We start from the raw sequence: 24171 nt of genomic DNA, 5'->3' as shown, positions 1-24171 counted from the left end.
CATGCATTTCCATACCCTTCTGCACCCTTCTGCACCCTTCCGTACCCTTCCATAACCTTCTGCACTCTTCAGTACCCTTCCATACCCTTCCATAACCTTCTGCACCCTTCCGTACCCTTCCATAACCTTCTGCACCCTTCCGTACCCTTCCGTACTCTTCCATACCCTTCCGTACCCTTCCGTACTCTTCCATACCCTTCCATACCCTTCCATAACCTTCTCCACTCTTCCATACCCTTCCATACCCTTCCATAACCTTCCATAACCTTCTGCACCCTTCCGTACCCTTCCATACTCTTCCATAACCTTCTGCACCCTTCCGTACCCTTCCGTACTCTTCCATACCCTTCCGTACCCTTCCGTACCCTTCCGTACTCTTCCATACCCTTCCGTACCCTTCCGTACTCTTCCATACCCTTCCGTACCCTTCCGTACTCTTCCATACCCTTCCGTACCCTTCCGTACTCTTCCATACCCTTCCGTACCCTTCCATACTCTTCCATAACCTTCTGCACCCTTCCGTACCCTTCCGTACTCTTCCATACCCTTCCGTACCCTTCCGTACCCTTCCGTACTCTTCCATACCCTTCCGTACCCTTCCGTACTCTTCCATACCCTTCCGTACCCTTCCGTACTCTTCCATACCCTTCCGTACCCTTCCGTACTCTTCCATACCCTTCCGTACCCTTCCGTACTCTTCCATACCCTTCTGCACCCTTCCGCATCCTTTTCGCACCCTTCTGTACACTCCCGTACTCTTATGAACCCTTCTGTACTCTCTAATACCTTTCCGTACCCTTTTACGCCCTTCCTTGCGCATTTTCTTTCAGTTCCGTTCCCTGGCTTTGCTCTTTTTCTCCTTCCAGACTTTGCTCCTTTTAACCTTTCCTCCGAACTATCCTCCACCTATGCTTTTCTTTCCATTCCCTTCTATGGCACTCACTGCATACAACATTCTTTTTACATTCTTTCTTTAAAATCATACCTATACAGTCGTGTTAAATTTCATGTTTTAAAGATTCTTCTTTGTTCTAATGTTACAACGTTATTTCATTTTCAGAGCTCTGAACCTAAATAGTCTTTCGATTTAATAGGCTGTGTGAAAACTGAGGTTATTTGCTAATAAAAGATGAAATAAAGGGCATAAAAAGTATTTCCTATCGGTTCTCCGTCGGTTCTCACTGGCTTTTAGTAAGAACGACTGTTAGAAATAATTGCAGAGGTTTACTTGATTCCTAGAAGTTTGAAGCTTCAATTCAAAGTAGGTACTCTGATATTTCACAACGGAATTGAAAATTTCTACACAAATACGCTACTATTTTGTTATGTGCTGGTTTGATACTTTCATTGAACCCCCCTTGAGCGGGCAATTTGTTTTTGCGCCCAAACTTAGGAACAAATTGAACAAAGCAATACAAAATCGTCATACCTGAGAGCAAGGAGAACTCACTTGCTTTTTCTTTAATAATACCGCTACTTAAAGTTTCATCATATGCAAAGCGAAACAGCTATTTTGCCAATATAACAGCATCACCCGAAAGCTCCTTGAAATAGTCCTTCTTCGCATTCTGCCAGCCAAATTTTTCCCGCCGTTACGATGAGCCTGCGACGAATGAAATGGGACTTCGTTTTGCTAACCATGTGCTAGGCATTCAAAGGTATTAGCCAATCATATTTCAATATTCTAGCAAAATTACCTTCTGCGTTCAAAAGTACATTTCAAGCTATTTGATAAATGCCTTTGGGAGCTCAGTCAAAAGAACTGTTTACTAAAAATAGGGAACAAAGAATCACCGACGTCAAACTGAGAATAAAACTGACGGAAATGATTGAAAGAAATCAACCAATCCAAAATGTTTTCTTGATGAAAGCTGTTGCCTATGTTCCGGGGGTCCATGGATGAATTTAATTGATGCAAATGTGCTACAGAATTCAAATTTATCGAAGTGATCAAGTAACATGCAATTCCCCCGTGAGCCTGCATGTTTACTATGATTCATGCAAACCTAGCCTTCTTTTGATGAAATACTTTCCGTATATTATGCTGTTTAGATAAAAGATACACGAGTCGATCTAATACATTTAACGAATGTGATCTTGCATTACAGGGCCTTCTTGCATGTCAACCAAAGGGGTAACTGAAACCCCTTCCTTGTGACCCTTTATTGTTTATAACAATAAGCCATTGGCCTTTCGTTTTATATGAACAAAAGCTTTACCCTCAGAAGAAGTTGTAAAAAAAATTTATTCAACAACAAGGCAGCTAGAAAAGGCAAACAACAAGGTGAAGAAAGTGAATATTTACAAATCTTCAAGTTGGTTGAGATTGGAAATCTACTTTTTCGAGTATTCAAAATCGTAATGTCAATCATTCTGCAAATTTCAACGTTTGCTATTCATTGTTTTTAAAAACTTTTAAACCTTTTGGGAAATGTATCCATTGAGTAGCAAAGACACCAACCAGGTCAATGCTTGCTCTCCCCAGTGCTCTTTTTTGTGTAATGTTTGGAGACAGGGAGGCTAGAATTAGTTTTTTTCCGGGCAAGTCAATCCTCTAAAGAGCGACTTTTTAGAGCTGCTATACAAGGTCACTCTTTCAATTTAACGATCCTGCCATGAAAGCATTTGAATTCAAAGGTTCAAAGGAAAATTATTAGAAGTGCATTAGAGCATAGAAAGTCCTCGTTACTTTAAAGGCATTTGGCATGCATAAGTATAGCGAATCCAACAATAACTTAGACCAAATTGATCAGAGCACGCGCACAAGAAAAGAATTTGAAACCACTCACACGAAACTACTGCCTGCTGCTCTAGGATTTTACCGATTTGCAGAAAGGCGGAAACTGTTCACGTGTTTGATTGCAATCTCTGTGCGCATGATATTTACATTTAATACCTATGTTAATGAGGTACTTATACCCATTTGATACCTATTCCCATTTTCATTTACAAGGCTCAATCAGAAAGTCCGACGACCACTTGTCTTATTGTTTCATCACACCCCCTTAACTCCTGCTTCCCTTTGCAACTAATCAAGATCTGTAACTTACAGAAATTGAAAAATGAGATATAGTTTTGAACGGTGAGATGCAAAATCTCGTGTAAATTTCTCTAGAGCCTGAAGTTGGGGTAAAATTTGGGAAAACCCCTAATATTATGTATCACTGAGGTCAGTGGTTCAACGTGCGCTGTGCAGCCATATCCACAGATCTCAGGGAGCCTCGTTTACAATTTTTTCATTTAAAAACAGGCTCGGCTTTAGCGGGAAATCAAAATTTCAATATTGCGGACGAAAAGAAATTAAAGGTAAGATTATTTCGTTTATCTCTGACAATACATTACTTGGCATAGCAAGTGCTGCAGAAATTCCCATGCATCTTGACCTCAAATACAATTAACAACTACAAGCAAAAATTGTTATACAATTGAGGAAATATAACATGAGAAGTGGAGACATATATTAATCTTTTCAACTTCAGGACATCAGAAAATTTTGAACTGTTCGTCGTTTGGTAGTTTATCTATTGAGAGAGCTGGTCTTATAATTGATTCAGATCAGAATCCGCGATTTTATCATCTGTTTGTATTTGCTGACAGTCTGTTATTGCAAATTTATTAATATCCAGCTTATATTGAAGAATTGGAGGCACTTGTATTTAAATCATATTGAATTTTATTCAACATTACGTCTGCAGGTGCAAAGCCTCAACAATCATGTAAAAAGGCATGCACAAACTATTCATATAGCAAGTAAGATAATTAAGTTAATGGGAGGTGTCAGAACATCAACATGGCAAATAGTTGGAATGATATTGCAAATATCATCGCTGAGGATCTTCATGCCATTGAGCCAGCAAATATCCGAGAGGCAATCAAGTTGATCGAAAATGACAATACAATTCCATTCATTGCAAGATACAGGAGAAAGCAGACAGGTGGGATGGATGCTAGTCAGCTTAGAGAGTTGAAGATATCTTATGACACTTTAAGGTGAGAAATGTTGCTTGTATGAAGTAGGTTAGAAACAAATACTTTTATTCCAAAAACATAAGACTTTCATGAAAAAGCTCTTAAAATTTATAGGTATTAGCTTTATTCATAACATAAAATGTAGTTGATTTTTAAGTGAATGTAAACTAGTGAAATGTACGCAACAAATAGAAGCATTGCTGAAACCCTAAAAAAAGATTGACATAAATGATATTTAATTCTTGAAAATGGCTTTATGCTTGCACAATTTTGTATTTTGGCAAAAATCTTGAAGATTGAAGACCATGTAAAACTAACTGTTTTGCTATTTTTACTGAATTTAGTATTACCTTTGCTTTATACATCAGTGCTGCAAAAATAGCCCCTTAAAGAACATCAAATGTTTCACCAAGTAAATCTAAAGAAGCAATTCTTCAAATACTTACTCATTTAAACAGATCCATTTAAAAAAGAGGTACTGCCAAAAAAGAATCATATCAAGTCGAAGTTGTCAGGAACAGGAGGGACAAAAATGGGGCTTAAAAATACTATTTGCAGGCCATTCTGCTAAATGCTCTTAGAATGTATTATTTTTCATTTATGTTTAAAAAATATTCAATATCATCTTGCAAAATGCGCCAGATGACTTTTCAAAATTCAAACTGAACTCCATGTTGTGCCTCTGGGCTGAACTTTGACTTCTTGTTTGGATCTGACCTGTTGTATATATATACACCTAAGCATACATTCTATCTTATAAATTGTTTATGGACCATGGTCATAACCCAATCCTGCCATAGCTGCTGCAGCTCTGAAATAGGTTAAAAAATGATGATTTCTGGATAAATAAGGGGAATTTTCATTGGTTTTGCAAATGAAAGTTGGTAGCAGTATCTCTCAACCACTTTTAGCATATATGAATTTTTCGTTGCTTAACATCATGTCTTACTTATTACTTTTTACAACAGAGCAGTGAAAAACAAAGTTTTGAAAATAATTGACAAAGACAAAGCCATAATCCCAGCTGCAATCAAGGAATCTTTGTTCCATGCAAGAACAATAGAGGAAGTTAATGATTTGGTAAGGGCATGATTAGTCTTCTGTGTTTTTTGATGTTGAAAATTTCAGTAAGCTACTTGTCACTTATCTTTGTCCTTCTTGCTAATCTGTTGTGTTGAACATATGGTATGATGAATAGTTTCTATTTCTGTTTGTACAACTTTTTTTCTTAAATCTCCAGTATTTAATAGTTTATTTCGTTCAAATACCTACCTCAGAATGTTTAGGAAAGCCATGTGATGTAATAAGTCCATTTGCATTTCTGAATCATTGTTGAAGGTTGACAGAATGCAGATTCTCAGGTGACTCATTTCGTGATTTCTAATGATATTCAATTTCAAATACATGACACATCTATTTGCTGCTTGCTTTACGCTTTTGAAAAATACTTATCAATGGATTGTTGTATCTCTTTCAGTATGCACCATTTAAAAAAGGAGGAAAAGGGACACTTGCAGAGAGGGCTAGGAAAAATGGTCTTGAATCACCTGCAAAACAAATTCTTGAAGCTCCCAACAATTTTCTTAACTTGAACAGATATGTTAAGGCTAATACAGATGGTAGGTTAAAAAAAATGAGAATTTTCCAGTTAATTTTCATGCAATAATTATTTTCAGTCTAGTAGATGATGGTTTGTCCTTGGAGTAGAAAAGTATGATTTCTTTTTGAGCAACACATTTAGCTTTTATAAGAAAAAACTGTGCAGTTCTACAATTAGTTTTTTTATAATGAAATTAAAAGTTTTAATCACAAAAATCTGTAACACAAAAATCTGACATGAAGTTAGTGTTTAATTTTTATAGCATTGATAACCAAAGTAGTCCCTTTACACCAAGCCCAAATCCACTTAAAGGCTCTGATTATTTCTATTCAATTTTTTAGGGTTGCAAACAGCAGCTGAAGTACAAGCTGGCATCCAGCATATTATTGCCGATATGATATCTAAAGATGAGGAACTTAACAGAATGGTTAACACAACGTAAAGTTTTCCATTTATTTTCATCTTTGTTCAGAATATTGTTTTGTTTCAACTTATGACTATGATTATTGACCATGTCGATAACTGAAGTCATTACTTATGTTTATACGAAGCACCTAAATGGAAAACCTTTATGGATGAAGCTCTTTAGATTTAATTGTTTTCAGGACCCATTTTAAGGTCAAAAGAACGATGAAGTAGACCGTTGAATATTGCTATTTTGCGATGAGAATTTCTGCCATTTTGCAAGTGCATTGAAATAATTTTTTTTTACTTGAATAAAGAAAATCCTGAAAGAGCTCTTCATTTTTGCCCAAACAAAAGAAAACTTTGGAGAGAAAGATTCTGTGTAAGAGTAAATCTAGTATCTGGATGCCTCCTGGTTTCGCTCTAATCTCATCGTGGCTACTTTTTGGTACAGCCTTGTGTATTATTCTTTTTGACAATCTTCCTTAATTGCTTCTTTTCCCCTCAAAGCTATCAAACCCATTGGTATTATCTCATATATAAATCAACCGTCAGTGTCAATGTCTATTCTTCAAAATATACTGAGGAAGTGAAGGTTTTTAGTATTCACCTTCTTTTGCTTGCTAACAGCCTAGATGGAGAGGTTTCCATGGAAACAAAGACCACCGATGGAAAGAAAAAGGCAGACAAGGAAAAGAAATTTGTGAATTATTACGACTTTTGTATTAACATAAAAAGAATAAAATCACATCAGGTAGTTTTTTCGAAATATTTTAGTCAATTCTAAGAGTCCTACTAAGAGAGTTGTTTTTATATTTGTTTTCCTTTACTATAACTCCATTCTATCTAAAACTTTTAGTCTAAGATATTTGGTTTTCAGGATATTTCAAAACTTACGCAAAAATAGAAGTTTAATACATTATTAATTAAATACATTACATTTAAGCAGTTTAAGTTTCAAAATACTTTCTAGACAAATCGTTAATATATAATTGATGTGCGGCTGGACAAAATTTGTTTACTAGAGTACACATTTTGTTTCCGGTCTATGCATCAATATGTTACTTCATGTATTTTGCGTTTCTAATTTTATAAAGATATTGGCAATTAATCGTGGTGAGGAGCAAAAAGTTTTGATGACAAAACTTTTCATGAGTCAGAATGCGAGACGAAACATTTTGGTATGGCTAAAGACGAAGTGGGTCCCAAACAGTGCAATAGGTACTATTCTTGTTTAAAAAACCTTTAAACCTTTAGATATTGATTTTTAACAGCTTTTTTTAGCTATTATTGATGTCGTTTATATCCAAACTTCGTACGCATTTTGCAGCCAATTAAGACATTCAAAGATTAATAGCTGTAAAAAATGTTTGCAGTTTGATAAAAAATGTTCCTTGCAGCTATAATTCTGTCTGAAATTTAAAATGAGCCTTTAAAGAGCTTATTGTAGTTGGTAGATTTGCGCTATTCTTTTGATTTTTAGGTACCAATAGAAGTATTCTTACAGCTGCTGTCGAAGATGCCTTTAAAAGGCTTATTGAGAAAAAATTCTTGAAACGAATAAGGTGCTCTTTCGTGATTTTATAACTGACAATACAACTTCATATGAAAATACATTGACGGAATTATTGGACGTCCAAACCTCAAGGCGCCAAGGCCACGTTGCCCAAAACTTTTTGGGAAATATCCTCTTTAGAAGTGCCTCTCTTCTCTAATGCACCTTTTTTGTTCTTGATGCAGTTATGTCTACCCTTAATTTTTTAAAACTCTTTAATTGAAGCAAAGGAGATGGCATTAAAGAATTCACAAGACCTTATCTTGTTTGATCCTCGTGATACATGTAGAATACACTACCCCTATTTCATAGGTAAATTTTCATTTTTATTCGTGACCTTGCTCGCAAAAGAAAAGAAATCTGCCTAATGTCACTCGTCTTTAATGTTCAACAGGCAGCTTTAAGCCATTTTCGTTCTAGATTTAGCTTAGTCGATGGCTGTTTATAAGGCTAGGATTGTAGAAATTTAGTCATTTGAAAGCCATGAATGCTGGTGCAGCCTAGGTTTTTTGTTTTTGTAACTCTTCCGTCACTTCAATGAGTTGTTTGATATATATTTATTCTTGGTTGTTTGCGGCAGTTGCAAAAAAGCTTTTGAAAAAGCATCAACGAGTACTTGACATGTGACCCAGGTGAAAAGTATGATTTTATTCACTAAATGGTATGATTGCCTACTGAAATTGCATAGAGACATCTGTTAACTATTAGTTTTTTCTTTGTAGGGTGCGTTTGACTGCGCTTGCTGAGCGTGAAGCTGCTGACATTTTTTCAAATAATCTCCAGAAATTGCTACTAGCTCCTCCTGTGCGTGGAAAAAATGTTCTTGGTGTTGATCCAGGATTCAAGCACGGTTGCAAAATAGTTGCTTTGGATAGGCATGGTAATAATGATTCAATATATAATAAATATAAGAACATCTTTCTAGCATTTATTCTTGTGGCTTGACGTTTATCCTTGTGGAAACCACTTTGAGTTATAGCCGATCTATGGGTTTTTTTCAAGATTTAAGAAAATCGTTTGGAAGTGCAAGTAGCACTTTTCTCTTGCATGCTGATTATCTTTTTGTGAAAAGAACGCCAATCAATCATGTAAACTCTTGATATTACTTCCTTCTTTAGGACAGATGCTGGACACGGCTGTCATTTTTCCATTTGGTGGGTTGGCAAAACAAGCAGAGCAGTCGCTTGCGGAATTGGTTAAGAAGCACTTGTAAATACCTTCTTTTCCATTGCCGAATATTTTATCTACTCTTTGAAGTTGAATAAGATAGTGTTTCAGTTGTAGCTAGAATTATTATCTCTTTGTATTTCTACGACTCTTTTTTGTGGAAATCTTACATTGATCTGGTTATTTATAACAGAATCTTGATTAATATTATAGTGGATGAGCTTCTTTGTATTTAAACAAACACTGTAATTTTCTTGTCCTGTTTTCATGCCTCGTTGAATTGCTCCATTTGTCAGCCTCATATTGTCTCAGTATTTCACAAAATATGGTGTTTAAATCTGTCAACCTGCAACAAATGCCCACCGGAACATATTTTCTGTTTTTTTAGAATGCCTTTTCCTTTAGAACTCAAGCTTATATTTTTAGGAGTAAAAGACCGTCTTATTTCTAACGCAAACTTCTATTGAGCTTTCATATTCGCTTTCCTGTTAAGTTCTTGATCTGGTGTGAAGACCTTGCTGTTTTGTTTGGGTTCTATAGAGAGCAAGTGACTTTCAGTCTAGAGTTACACTATACCGGATTGCTATCGGAGCGGAGCAGAGCAGAGTAACTTTTACTCCGGAGTGATATTTAGGGTAGCAGTTACACTACGACGATCCGCTCGCTCAGAAGCCTGCATTTCTTTGCATTTCTGGTACACAAAATCCACCAGATTAATCTTTTTAATGATATTTTTGAATCTACGTGCTGTTGCGAATTCGTTTCAATAGCTATGCATAAAATGACGAAAATAACCATTAAATTGAGAGATAAATGATGGGGCTCGTAGGACGGATAGCGAGATTGTGTTCCTATCTGATGTGTTAAAGTATGTTTTTCGTCAAAGGGCCACTTCAATAAATTTTGGGAAGAGATAAAATCCCAATACGAAAATGTTAGGACAATTTCGGTTTAGTAATATCCAACAGCGACAAAATCTCAAAAATCGCCATTGTTCATTAACGATCCAGTTGCTTCAAGCAGAAAGCAATAAGAAAATCCTTTGTTTCATATTGGAGCATAGCGGATTCGTGCGGTTACACTACAACGCTCCGCTACAGAGTGACCCAGGAGTAATTTTAGTATCACCTCCAGAGCGGTTTTCACTCCGCTAATCAGAGCGTTGTGTACCGGATTGGTGTGGCGTAGTGTAACTCAAACCCCTAGCCGATATGAAAGTTACTCCGCTCCGATAGCAATCTGGTATATTGTAACTGGCACCTAAGATGAGAATATTTTCAAATTCACTATACCACTCTTTCTCTGCCTGCCACATTGAAAACTACAAATAGTCGCTCTTAATAATACAAAGGTTTTTTTTTGGTTGCAGACTTTGATGTATTCACCGCCCGTTCTATTTTAAACATTTTAGATGTGATGTCATTGCAATTGGAAATGGAACAGCGCGTCATGAAACGGAGAATTTCATTGCAAATATGATTAAAAGGGGATTATTCAAACCAGTGGAAGTTAGTTATTGGTGAGTCTGCCAGTTGCAGATTTTTCATTTGGTAGATCTATAAGCATTTTGGTAGTATTGAAATTTAAATGGCTGAAAATGGTATTGTTATACAATAGACATTGGTATTGAATACACCAATTCGACTTACGACCTCGTTTTGGAAATTTCTCATAACTTAATTATACGACTTTTTTAAGCTCAGATTTGGTTTTATCGCCATAATTTTAGGCGGGATACCATTTTTCATATTGTTTCAGCTTGTATTTAAGATTTTACGGATAAATGAAGTTTGAAAACTTGTAAGGGATTTGACCGCAAAAATCGTTCCGGGGGAAACTTTATCCCCCTAGTCGCCAATCACGGTCAAATCTCTTATAAAGTTTTTATCTTTGTGTCTTCATAAAATCAATATCGTGAGCAATATCATAATGAAAACTTACAATTAGACTCACAATCTGAATCTGAGGTTAAAAATTTTGTACAAGAACATTTTTAAGAATTTTTCAAAACGAGGCCGTAAGTCGAATTGGTGTATTATTTTTGAAGCTGTTTTCCAATGTGATCCAACAAATTTTGACAGCTACAACTTTCATTAGTGCTATAGTCCTTTTCATTTTATAAGCTTTTTCAATGTACCTGCAAGGTGTTAAGCCAATGTTAGAGTTTCCACTAGCTTTTCTTATCTGACTTTTCTCATTCATCGTTGAGTACCTATATGTCAATGTAGTTTCTGCCTTCTTTGACCTTCTATTCAATTGTTTTCATTCCCTGTCGGTGAAAAAGGATTGTCCTGCTGCAGTCATATCTTTTCTAAGCTGCATACTTAGACCAATCTTTTCCCTTCCTATTTTGCAGGGTATTATCATTTATTTTACACAGTGCGAAATGCTGGCCTTTTATGGGGCACTTTGAATGAATAACAACTGTCAAAAAACTTTTCCTTGTAGGCATTAATCTATATCTAAAGCCTTCCTAAGAAGCGCTCTCTGCTGTATTTTACCAAATTTCTGCCCACAATTTTACGTCACCGAAGTCTAAATACAAATTTCATACCTTGAAACGCTATTTATATTGAATGTTTTTTAGCATAGTCAACGAAGCTGGTGCTAGTGTTTGGAGTGTTACAAAAGAGGCAGAGAGTGAATTCCCTAATCTCGACCCAAATCTAAGGAGTGCAGGTTACTTTTTTAGCCCTTTTAAAACACGCGTAGTCGTTGATTAATTTATCTATTTTATTATTTTGACCGCTGAACCTTAAGTTTTTTTATTTTGTGTGAATGTAAACTTTGACACCTTCTGACGTACACAATTTAAATTCGAGATAGATTTATGAGCCAAAATTAAAAGTTTTTAGGGTCCAGATGCTTTCTGAATACTAGAGAACTCAAAAAACCATATGCTAGACCAAATTCAAAATTGTTTGGTAATCAGTTTAGTTAACCTAATATTTTTTGTGTGGCTCAACTCTCTATTTTGTCTTTCAAGTATCAATTGGCAGAAGGCTCCAAGACCCCCTCTTAGAACTTGTCAAGATAGAACCAAAACACATTGGAGTCGGAATGTATCAGGTGAGTATTTTGAAAGGGATAAATACTAGACTAAACATTGAATCATTAATATTCAATTTCAGAGAAATGCTAGTTTATAACCTATAGTATACTGTTAGTATAAAATCCGTACAATATTTGCTTATGACAAGCAAAATGAAATTACTATACTATAAAATTGCAATTGAGTTTAATTGTATCACAGCTGTGACAGCAGTAAGACTTCCTTATTTCTGATTTTGCTTGGAGTGTGTAAGTTTCTTAAAGTGATGATTGTTCTATCCATATGTTATGGATCCATGAAATGCATATTTTGTATGCCTTTGATTCTTTTGTTGTTTTCGGTACGTCAGGTGTACCAACTTTGTCCTTTTCTTACCGACCGACCTTAAGGCGTTTCAGGATAATTTTTAAGGGCTATGATATAACGATGAATAAAGGAATATAGGATTTTATAGATAGTTATGGACCTAAACTTTCTAGGCAAGTATTAGAAAAATGTTAGGTTCAGACAGAATATCTTGGCTGTATTTTTGAAAAGTATTGAACAAACTAGTCTTTAACCAAATGATATTTGTACCACATAGCATGACGTTTCTGAAAGTCTACTGAAGGGTGCCCTTGAAGGCGTTCTGGAAGACTGTGTAAGCTTTGTTGGCGTAGATCTTAATGCCTGTTCTGCAGCAATGCTTAGGTAAGTTTATCGTTTTCATTGAAATTATCTCCAAAATTCCTTATTTGGTAATTTAAAGTTGGTACAATTTCTAGCTATACATACTCAAGCTAATTAAAACCAACTAATTTAAATTATCATCGCTAAATATAATGTAAATCAAATATAACCGATGTTGCATGCGTATTCCTTGCAAAGATTACAACTACAATTGAACGATGTAAATTCTGAGATTTTTTTTATACATATGTTCATATCAGCTCCAAGAGCAGGAAAATTTATCAATTCTTGTTTTTCTACGCTGCACTGTAACTTGACATGCTTTAGCAGCAGTTGGCATTTGTGGTTTTGTTTATCGCAAAACATGAGCCTCTTTATACACGTTTTAATCATAAATTCCTTGTGATTAGTTTAATTGCTGTTGCAAAATAAAGAGACTCAGTAGTAAATCCTCAAAAATTGTTATCATTATCTTACAGACGTATAGCGGGATTAGGCAGCAAAAAGGCAGATGCAGTCATCGAATGGAGAAACAAGAATGGTCCATTCATCAACAGAAAACAACTTTTATTGGTTAAAGGTTTAGGGCAGAAATGTTTTGAGCAATGTGCAGGATTTGTGCGAGTCGCAGCAAGGTTGAATGATAACGAGGCTCCTTCTTGCAAGGTAAGACTGTCCTACTTTTGCCTTCTACGAATTCTAGATTATTTGAAGTGGTAGACATTCATCTGGAATGTTATTTTAATCTAAACCTCCCATTCCATTTATAAAGGTAAAATCACTGAGAGCCACAGGAATGAAACGCAAATCAGAGTTTAATACCAAATTGTCTTCGAAGAAAAGAAAACTCGAAGGGGAGACCTACCTGCCAGAGCCTTTAGATCAAACGATGATTCATCCAGAATCCTACTCAGTGGCTTACAAGTAAGTGACATTTGTAAATATATCGCGGATTTTAGCACTCAAAGTCAAGTGATAATACTAGTCAAAGGATAAGACTCGAGCTTCAAGTTTAACATCAGCGAAAAAAGGTCATGACCGTATTTCCTTTAATGAACGCCGCCCTCTATTGAACTCCGCGTCTTGAAAAGCGACGTTCATTAGAATACACACCAAACAAGAAGTAAGGAATCGTGTATACGCTTACTATTCGAAAGCCATGAAAGTTTTTATCTCAAAAAGACGATGACTCTGACGGAGACAGGGATATTCAAATTCCTTGACTTGACATTCTTTCTATCTTTTTTCATCGCATTTTTCTTGTCATTTTTCATTTGACAAACTTTTTATCTTGTATTTAACGCCGCCCTCTGATAAACGCCGCCCTCTATTGAACGCCGCATCCAAAATTTGGAGTTTGTAATAAACGCCGCGGCGTTCTTTAGAGGAAATACGGTATTCTGCGACCTAGCACAAGAAAAGGTACCTTACATTCAGTTTGCCTGCATTGTTGTGTGTAGACAAAGAAGAGGTTTTAAAAATAATTCGTCAGTAATGAATTAATAACAAATTGATGAAATACGGCTTGACAAAAGAAGGAAATTATGTTAGAAAATTTTCCCCTTTTTGGCATTAGATTATGCATTCGGGTAATTGAATCCTTACTTTATTCATTCGTAATTTCCCAGTATATTACACGCATTTTTTTATAAGAAACATGTTATAAGAAACGGTAGACTCAATTTTTCGAAAGTTAAGAAACAATCCTTCCCAAATTGAAAAAATACTAAGAAAATTTTATAGTTTGCAGTTTTGACTTTCCGAGTTGACACTAGAAACAGTCTTGACATTGAACGTCACTGTTTATTGCAACACTACACTTGACATGCAATTTGCATTCATTCTCAGTAAATTGTACACTCAAAAAGTTTTCATTTGAAAATTTGTTTGACTTCAACGCAAGTTCAACTCATTGATGAAGTTCACAGATCTCAACAGAATTAGTCATTCTCGGAAAGCAAAATTCCTTGATCACTTTGTTAGTTTATCTCTAAATCTAAGTGAACTATTTACTTACATTTATAAAAGCACATTTAGAAAATTCATTACCTAAGGAATTCAAGAAACATGTAAGAAACTTTTGATAGCAAAATAGCTAAAAAGTTTAACACCGCCAGTCTATCAGCGCCGGATCCTAGTTTCTTATAAAAAGTATGTGTAAAAGTAATTTGTAAATTTCTTATTAGTAATTAGTAATTAAAAAAAACAAGGCCAGAACAGCGATCACATTCGTCTTTTTAAGATACTGTACAAATAAATTCCTGTTTAAAGAAAAAACCATTTTTGGTCATTATTTTGGACGATGAATCCAGATTTCTGCATTGAAAAACCCCGCCTTTTTGTTATTTTGATAGATTATAACTACCTAGATCATCATCACTTTCCTGCGTATATTTTGCATGAAGATATAACTTTGTTCTTTTGTCAAATTTTATTTGAATCTTATGGATGGAAACGAAAAGTTATAATTAAGACTTTCATCGAAGCAAGAGTTTATCTTGAAGTCTCGAGACTTCTCTCATCAAACATTGAAATCTTGATTCCATTACAAGATGCCACATTGTGTTAAATGACTGTATTTTAATCAAATTAGATTGTTACAAGAAATTGAAGCAGATGTAAGTTTGATTAGCACCAAGCGATTAACTGAACTTTTAGAAAAAACACCAAAAACCAGGTTTGATGGTAAGCTGTGTTTTGCATTTTTCACTGCTTTTAAGCTGAGATTTTCCAAGAATACTCCTTTGTTAGTTTTTTGCCTTCTTTCAGCGGGCTAGCTCAGAAGTAACTTCGTTTCAATTGACTAAGATCATCCTACTTCTTACATCCTTTTTAACGTAGTTTCGACCTAATAACATTTTAATTAGGAAAGAAATCTTTTTTGATGATGGATTAGTCCGTATTCAGGATCGAAAGATGGTTGCTTTGGTTTTGTAAGTATGCTAATGGCGCACTATTGCTAAACTTTTATTAGTATGACGCTAGCAAAGTTTCAAGTGTTGTCATTTGACAACACTTGTTTCGAGTGTTGTCATGTCATTTTTTATATTTTAGGACTTGTGCAGAGACTAAATACAGACGAAGAGACCTTAGGACTAATAGTAAAGGCCCTAAAGCAGCCATTGGGTTACGATCTTCGATCAGGTATAAAACATTGTCCTATTCCGTTAAAATTTTATTTTGATTTTTTAAAATGGTGTACAGTTCAGATACTATGCAACTTTGAGTATGCAACAAGGTTTATCGTGGATACAATATCCATTGTTGGTGATCTATATCCATTGTTGATTAATAAGAAAGTAGCACTGTAGCAGAAAGGTATTGGGGAAAAGAAAGGTAGTTGCCCAAGTCTTGACTTATCGTTATATTTTATAAATGCAATATGGGTATGCAATTAGTAAAACGCTTGCCTCTTCAGTAGATTGTGATGAATTTAAAGCTTTGTGAACCTTTTTGGTGCAGGTTCGAAGTCAAAACCTAGAACTATAACTCAATACAAAAGGTTAAAAAAGTCTTCGGAAACTCTGTTATTAGTTTTCCCTGTATTTCAAATAAGCTAACGACGTCTCTTCAGAGACATTTCTACAGCTTCCGTAGGAATAATATTACTTTTTAAGTAATTTTGTTTTCATCACAGAATTGGAACAGCCTTTGTTCAAGAAAGAGCTACGAACAATTGATGATTTAGCAATAGGTCAGCTCGTGACTGGAGTAGTCAGAAACATGACGTCATTTGGGGCCTTCGTAGACATTGGGCTAGATAAAGATGCCTTGATTCACCAAAGTAACTTGGCCGGTTGCAAAGACCTTGGACCTGGAGACAAATGTGAATGTTTTGTGATTAACGTGGATAAATCAAGACAAAGAATTGGATTAAAGTTTAAATCTAGAAAAAATAATGTAACGATGCTAAGGTAAAGACTATATAGCAAATTGAAGGGCTAATACAAAATGTAATTTATCATATGAGAAAATATATCTAAAAAAATATAATTTACTGAAAATAAATTGTTGAGTGAAAGAATGTCTCATTGCCAGGCCAGTTCTATTTGAGATACCCTCTGTTTTGTATATTTTGCTACCTTTCTTCAATTTTCCTGCATTTGGTACAGTTGAGACTGTACCCACTTTTATCAAAAAATTTTAATAAAATCTATATTTTACCAAGCGAGACCAATTTTTTTGACAAATAAAGAAAATTGGTTAATTTGACGTTTCCTTGCGTGATCATAATTTTCAGATTTTCACTCGATGTTCTTCGATTAATGGCAACTTGTAAATTGATGAAAACATGAAAGAAAATTGTGTTTCACTCTTGTTCTTGTTGTAGATAGTTGTGTTTTTGGTTAGCATTGGTTAACATCCAGTTTCTTTATATCATGCTTTGGAAAGTGGTAGAGCTTAGACCTGGAGCAACAAGTCTCCCTTGTTTTTGTTGGTAAAAGGATCAAAATAGGCCAATTTTGAACAAAGCAGAGATACATATTTTGCATCAGTCTTGAAAAAATTAAGGGAACTCTAATATATTATTAATTGATTTGTTACTATTTCTCAAATTGAGCTAAAGATTGAAAAAAGGTCCTAATTATACTAAGGCGCATAACAAACATGAAAATAGTGGAAAATAGTGGCTTTGTCTATGCAGCATGAATTAGTTTTGGCATGGACGCTTTGTCGATGCAGCATGACTTTGTTGTCAACCCTTCGTGATGAAGTGATGTTCAAAGTTTCAAAGAGTTTGTCCCAATTGGTCCAAATGGATGCTTGATTTTCATATATCTCAATTTCCTTCATTCCTGGATCTAGTCTTTGCTTGACAAACCGGCAGATAATTCATCGCCAAAAAGAAGTGTGCAACGTAGAATATCTCCTTGAGTTTTGCTTTGTAAGTTTTCTTACTGAGACCACTTTTATGAGCCAAAATTAAATAAGATAGCGGTTTTGGCCCCATGAAAGGCAATCTAGCTTCTTAACGCTTCAAAAGGGCAGTTTCATCTTGCCGGAAAAGCAGAACTTCAGCAATTTTATTACTGACATTGTCCAAAGAGAATGTTATGCATCTGGTAAAGAATTTAAATTCTGCAGAAGTTTACTTTAGACATCCAAACTATATTAGTTTGCTGACAGTTTGCTTGGAGAAGATTCTCTTAGTAGACGCGTTTTATAGATGGGGGGGGGGGGGGCACCTAGGATATCGTAGAAAAAATTATGTCTAACACCTCTGCCTTCTAAGTATAGTTCGATATGTTTCAAATAAATCTTCAATCAAATGCATAGCTTCCGATTTATGAACATAATAGGTTAAGGGACTAAATAGGTTTCGTCCAAAATCAACAATGTATGCACATGGGCTTTGGAGGCATAACAATTTTGCGTTCACACCCTTTGTTCCGGTTTGAAATGCATTTCCAAATATTCCATGCGGTCTTTTACTTGTAAGTTTTTAAAATCTAAAAGGATTTTAGCATGCTATCTTTCTTACTTCGTTCAATGTGAATTTCTTTCAAAATGTAATTACCGTTAATTTTCTTCTAAGCCCCCGCTGGGCTGATCATTTTTCAGCACTTCAAAGGGGGCTTATAAAAGAGGGGGGTCTAAGAAATATTTTGTAACAAACAAATTTCCAGTTCTTGACTAATTTTTTGCTTTTCGCGAAATGAAAAAACATCAAATCAGGCTTGAACTTCAATAATATTGTCATCGTCATCATTATTAATTCTGAAATATCTTCTTGGACTATGTCGTCTGCTGAAATCGAGCATTCGAAAGGGTCGAATTCATCCCTCTGAGTACCAACGACCTGTAATTTTGGTACAAGGCTCTCACATGGCCCGTCCTCAATGCACATTAAATCTGTCTTCGGATCCGCAGAATCTGGGAGAAACATACTTCGAATTTTGATGATGATTATTGAACGACCAATGTGTTTAAATGAAAATTTCCGTTATTTGTTGAGTTAACTTATTTTGGCATCAGTGTAGTTTTTGGGGGATGGGGCTAAATTGAGAGGGGCTTAACAGAAAAATTCCGATAAATGTAAATTTCAAGTTTAATTTAAACATATATACTTGCTGCTGGAGCACCAACATGTGGCTATAAATTTGAATTTCTATAAAGTCTCACACTAATTGATGCTAAACAATTTATTGTTATGATTTAATCGCAAAATAACCCAAATCTGCAAGCAGCCCAGACTAGGACCCAAAGCGAGGTTGATAAGTAGGCCCTTTTGTATCCCTCGTTTCCTTGTGGCAGTCTCTTTCAGCGCATTTAATTCAAGATGGTGAGTGAAAAGTTTTAAAAACTTTAACCTTCCGACAATCATCGTCCATCCTGTCGAATAACTTATAAAATCACAAAATTATGCCCTAAAAATACACCATTAGCACAGTAAACTTTGCATTTAGTCATTTTTTTATTACATTCTGACTAAGGAAAAAGTTGTAGGTCTCTCTGTATGACCTAACCTGAGGAACCCAACCTGATTATACTTTCGACACATTATATAGGTAAATTTAAAGCTCATGTTTTTTTACAAGGAAATTTTGTTATTTATTGATTTCTACTCATTTGTTTTACATGTATACAACAGAAAACACTGTAAGACTATGGCTATTTTCTTCTCCTGATGCTGTTGATTCGTACGACCATCGTAAGAATGTACGGCCAAAATTTGTGCTCGGCGACTTAGTATATAGTTCAGTATATATTTTACGAATATGGAAAGTATCTTTTAAATTAATGTGTGTATTTTCTGTCCTTTTACAGGGTCGCGTCAGGACAAAGACCGTTAAGAAGGCAGCTCGTGTCATAATTGAAAAATACTACCCAAGACTGACATTGGATTTTCACACAAACAAGCGAGTATGTGAAGAAATTGCAATTATTCCTAGCAAGAAGCTAAGGAATAAGATTGCTGGGTAAGACACAACTGCCAAAATGTTTAGCATTTCTTATATTGTAAAGTTTGTCAATGGCGATATATAATATGTAACGTTTATATTTTTGGTAAATCTTCAGATGTGTATATTCAAATTATCGATTAAACTGCAGGACTACTGTAGTTCCCAAATAACGTTCTAAGTATATAGTATTGTTGTAACATGGTTGGCAAATAAAGATAATAACAAAAGAAATATTTGTTTGAAGTATATATTTAAAAACAAGTGTGAGAGCCAGATTGGAATCTTTGAAAGATGCACAGGGGATCTGTTTAATATCCATGAAAATATTGAACATTTGCAAATGACACAGATAACAATTTTGTGCGGCTGAGACTATACCAAGAAAACTTTGTGCATGCTAATAAATTAGATCATCCTGTCCTATGTGTATTTCACTCCCAGAAATGATAAAAATATCCTTCACATGTTTGCTGTTATTTGGCATTTGTGTGTACAAAAACCAGCATCGTGTGTACACAAGCAAAAAGTAATGATTATCGAGATGATCAACAACTCTGAGGGTCTCCAAATTCAAATTTCATTAAAAGCATCAATTATTACATATATACAACTTAAGTTTTACCGTTAAATAAGAATACTGTGCAGGTGGATGAATCATTTTAATATAAATTGCACGGCTGCAATTGTAGCTGATACTTGATGTGCACAGGGGATTTATCCCCTGCGCAAGGCAAAAATTCCAATCTGGTGTGAGCGTAAAATGACTAATATATATAATGTATTTATATTTTATTTGTTTATGATTATTTATATGTAAGCTCTAAACATAGACAACTGATTAATAATCTGATTGTCATATATGAAATTTTCCTGAATTTTAATTTTCTGGTTAGACAAATAAACTATACAGGTAAAAAGCAAAGGCAATGTGGTGCAACTTCCTGTTATTCAATCTGGTGATATTGTGAAAGTTTTAACACTGATGATCTAAACTTCATGGGGTTATTATTACATGAATATACTAAAATGCGTGCAGTACAATATGACAAGCCCTTAAGCCGGTCGACAGAACAAATGCTGATAACCGTATAGCTTTTGCTCTCACCTACCACCCACTCAACAAACAAATTAAAGATATTGTATACAGCAACCTCTCCATTCTACACAACGACTCAATTACAAAGAAAATATTCAAAGCTCCACCTCTGTTGGCCTATAAAAAGGATAAAAACATCAAAGAATACCTTGTACGCAGCAGCCTTTGTTCACCTGAATCTCCTGTTACCTCACCTTGCCACCACCACCTCTGTCAAACCTGCAACCACATCAACCCATCTACCACCATTTGTAATGGTAACAAGTCATTTTCTGTTAAATCAAGCTTCACCTGTTCTTCTTCATGTGTCATATACTGCATCTCTTGCACCAAATGTAATGTTCTGTATATTGGTGAAACATCACGCCAGATTAACAACAGGTTTGGTGAGCATTTACGTAATGTCAGGAACAAAATCCACCTCAACAACAAACACGACAGTGATCCTGATAGCAACATTTCCAAACATTTTAACCTGGCGAATCACACAGAAGATGACATGGTAGTTCTTGGCCTTTTGTTTGCCCCAACAGACAGTGCAAAGAGAAAGTCACTGGAAAAACGGATAATTTTTAAACTTGGAACTTTATATCCTTCTGGACTCAATAAACAGTTTTCGTATCTTCAATAAACCCCCCCCCCCTCCCTCCCCTCCCTCCCCTCCCTTTTTTTTCTTTTCTTGATATTAGTGTGCATATATATACATATACATATATTCTGTATTTGCGTATATGTATTTATATATTCATTTTTATTAGCCTTTTCCATATATTTCTTTTCCATGCTCTTACATTCGTCCTCCTATTCCATTCGTCGAATTCCATATTCTTTTAACGGTTTTTAGTTCTAACATCGCTTTTCTATTTCACTTGATAACGGGCTATGCTCGAAACGTCGTTAATTATTTTAAAAAAATTTTCCTGGTACAATTTACCTACATTGATTGTTATTTTATTATTACATGGGTGATAGTGGGCTTTAGTATTTTTATCAGCCAGTTGATCCCACATGAAATATGAATCATTGTTTGGTTGATCTTGGAATAATTTTTGTTTTTTTTAGTTTCATTACTCACTTGATGAAGAGGATTCAAGAAGGACCAGTACGTGGTATCTCAATCAAACTTCAGGAAGAAGAAAGGGAAAGAAGGGATAACTATGTTCCTGAGGTAAAGTTTGGTCAAATTTTTGCAAATGTACAATAGTAATGCCTATTTCCACCATCTATTTTACACATTTGATTAGGACAATAAGAAAGAAAACCCTTGCAAATTTCTTCTTAGATTAGACAATGCAGACAGAAGTGCTTAGAATCTCTGCTACTGTATATACTTTTTTGACAGTTTAATAAGAAATTTTTTATCCTATGCCCATAGGTTTCTGCCATTGAACAAGACATCATTGAAGTTGATAAAGACACCAAGGAGATGTTGAAAGTTCTGGTCAGTAGTTATGTCTCTATGATTAGGGGAATAAATTATTCTCCCTTCCTATTTAAAGCCATTCTTGGGTTGCTGGTAGTTTTTTGTAACCTGAGCCTGATATCTGGCAGAAGTTTTAGTCTAAATAATGACCATTTGCAAACCTTAAACAGATTGTAATGATTAAGAAAACCAATGCCAAACTATTATTGTGAGTACCAAAATGTCAAAAAATTGAAAAAAGAATTTTACATATATATATACAGGTGCAAATTTGTTTATGATATACATGAAATATATAATTTTGTAAGAAAGTGGCATGCATGTTCCAATTAACGTTCTTAATTGTAGTCATGCACATGCTTACACTTAAACCAGCTCCTTTTGAAAGGTTCCCCACTTAGAACCAGTAAGTGTATGGCATGGGGGTTTCTCACTGAGTTTTTGTTTCTTTCATTTTCTCTTCAGTCAGAATACTTTTCAAAGATCTCTCAGTTCTAAACTTATTGGGTTTTTCTGATAAATCAAAAATCTTACATTTGTATATATTCATGCTGAAATATATCAAATTTGAAGATTTCAAATTTCAAAAACAATACCTTGTGACTTGCAGTCAATAAAATAGAGCTATATACCTTACACATCAATTTTTAATGAAACTAACTTATGAAACCTCCATAATATTGCCAAAAAATTATTTCTTTGTGAAGAGTTTTTGCAGGTTAAAGATACGCTCTCGGTACAGACTTTTCTGAAAAAAGGCCAATATTTATATGATTATGTAATCACTAATCAAACAATATCAAACTGGTTTATATAAAAATCTAGACATTCACCACACCTTCTGGAAAAATTGATCCATTTCATTCTCTGAAGTTACAGAAAATTGTATATTTAGTAGCCTGTTTATAAAGTATATATTGATTGTAATGTGTACAGTGTATATGTTTGTTATTATGTTAGTAAATATCAAAATTATTCTGTCTACAGGACTTTGGCAACATTGCAGGTCTGCAGGTTACAGAACCATTTCCTCAGACAACAATTAGAACTGTTCCTGGGATGCGATCATAAACTCCACAGATGTATGTGTAAATTTGAAATTTGAAAAAAGTGCCCCACGTCAAATTTGTTGTTTTTTGTTTAAATTTCTTCTGAAACACTGGTGGGAAATATTCCTTATCTTCCTTTAAAGACCAGATTGCATGTGAAAAGCATATCAAATGTTGTCAGGATACATATCATAATATAAAATATACTAAAATATTGGTGGGCAGATCTGGTAAATATATATTTTAAGATAGACATTCCAATTTGGAACTATTCCATAAGTGGCAGTCTTTCCTTTCTGAAGATTAGTTAAACTCAAGTGTTCCTTTCAGGAAGGAAAGATGAGCAAGTCTTTGCATATTCTAGCTCCCTTTAAGGTTAATTCCAGTATCATGTTTTTAATCAAACAATATACCAGGGCAGAGTTGAAGCAAAATTTTTGCTGACAAAGGGAATCCACTAGGAAACAATTTAACTACACTGAAAGTTTTATCTATAACCTTGTTGAAAATGAAAACCACATCAAGAAATGTGACAACAGTATATTTAAATGTAAAGCATATTTCTCTGTGATGCAATTTGTTTTAGCAACAATCACATTGTCACAATTTGAACTTTTAAATGAATTAAACTAAAAAGCTAAAGGTTATAGGTTTGGGACCAGCACTTTTCACTCTATAAAGGAAAGATTTTTATTTGTGTGGATAAATTTTGCCTTTCTCCACACAGGAGAATAGGTTACTGGTCTATGTTATTATAAATCTCCGAACATACATCCTGTTATATGCTTCTTAACATATTGACCTGGGGGTAGCGTGTCAGACTAGTACACAGAACATACTACAGATTGGGGGGAGCTAAAAGGTTTGGGGGCTAAACATTATTTTTTAAGCATTTTGCAGCTTTGAAAATTACCAGGGGGCTTGAGCAATCATACCCTAGCTTCTCTGGCCCTGGTATCTCACCACTATACTTGAATTTACAAAAAGTGATTATTTCATAGATAACTGTACAAAGATGAGTCTTGGGATTGATCCAACATGAAAGCAGATTTTATTGTGTGTAAAGTTCCTAGGTCCAAGGACTACTACTGACAATCAGTTTTGCCTGGTTTGGCTTGCAATTTCCAAATCCTTGACATAAAAGAACAGTCTACAGCATCTTTAAGTCTTTAAAGCAACATTCAGTAAAGCCTTAAACAAGTGCCCAGGCACTTATTTAATTTTGAGCTTCAAAAGGGGCGCTATGAAAAAATGGACATAAAGACTGAGAAGAATAAAAAT

The 24171-nt window shown here is 34.9% G+C and overlaps 2 protein-coding genes across 2 annotated transcripts; both read left to right on the top strand.

Annotated features, from left to right (window-relative positions):
* The first annotated feature begins 3209 nt into the window (after positions 1–3209).
* On the top strand, positions 3210–16362 carry LOC135687381 (S1 RNA-binding domain-containing protein 1). The gene is made up of 19 exons (XM_065203927.2): positions 3210–3306; positions 3696–3990; positions 4938–5049; positions 5447–5588; positions 5911–6007; positions 6605–6728; positions 7072–7195; positions 7458–7539; positions 8252–8409; positions 8648–8738; positions 10108–10215; positions 11284–11375; positions 11683–11765; positions 12332–12438; positions 12897–13083; positions 13190–13341; positions 15011–15102; positions 15472–15561; positions 16055–16362. Exons 2-19 carry the CDS (start codon positions 3791–3793, stop codon positions 16333–16335), a joined length of 2322 nt encoding a protein of 773 aa, XP_065059999.2. The 5' UTR covers positions 3210–3306; positions 3696–3790; the 3' UTR covers positions 16336–16362.
* Positions 16363–18546: 2184 nt separating this feature from the next.
* On the top strand, positions 18547–22966 carry LOC135687382 (small ribosomal subunit protein eS17). The gene is made up of 5 exons (XM_065203928.2): positions 18547–18700; positions 19186–19337; positions 21481–21586; positions 21794–21859; positions 22829–22966. Exons 1-5 carry the CDS (start codon positions 18698–18700, stop codon positions 22910–22912), a joined length of 411 nt encoding a protein of 136 aa, XP_065060000.1. The 5' UTR covers positions 18547–18697; the 3' UTR covers positions 22913–22966.
* Positions 22967–24171: the final 1205 nt, after the last annotated feature.

Source organism: Rhopilema esculentum, chromosome 20, assembly GCF_057945365.1.
Source record: "Rhopilema esculentum isolate cy_ngs chromosome 20, ASM5794536v1, whole genome shotgun sequence".
Classification (NCBI taxonomy): Eukaryota; Metazoa; Cnidaria; class Scyphozoa; order Rhizostomeae; family Rhizostomatidae; genus Rhopilema; species Rhopilema esculentum.
The sequence above is the reverse complement of the archived record's forward strand: the minus strand, read 5'-3'. Positions and strand labels throughout refer to the sequence as shown.

Coding starts and splice junctions, on each gene's coding strand:
- LOC135687382 (XM_065203928.2), top strand. Junction 19,338..21,480: donor CTAAGGAATAAGATTGCTGG/GTAAGACACAAC, acceptor TGTTTTTTTTAG/TTTCATTACTCACTTGATGA. Junction 21,860..22,828: donor AGGAGATGTTGAAAGTTCTG/GTCAGTAGTTAT, acceptor TTCTGTCTACAG/GACTTTGGCAACATTGCAGG.
- LOC135687381 (XM_065203927.2), top strand. CDS start 3,791: ATGGCAAATAGTTGGAATGATATTGCAAATATCATCGCTGAGGATCTT. Junction 5,589..5,910: donor TGTTAAGGCTAATACAGATG/GTAGGTTAAAAA, acceptor TCAATTTTTTAG/GGTTGCAAACAGCAGCTGAA. Junction 13,084..13,189: donor ACGAGGCTCCTTCTTGCAAG/GTAAGACTGTCC, acceptor CCATTTATAAAG/GTAAAATCACTGAGAGCCAC.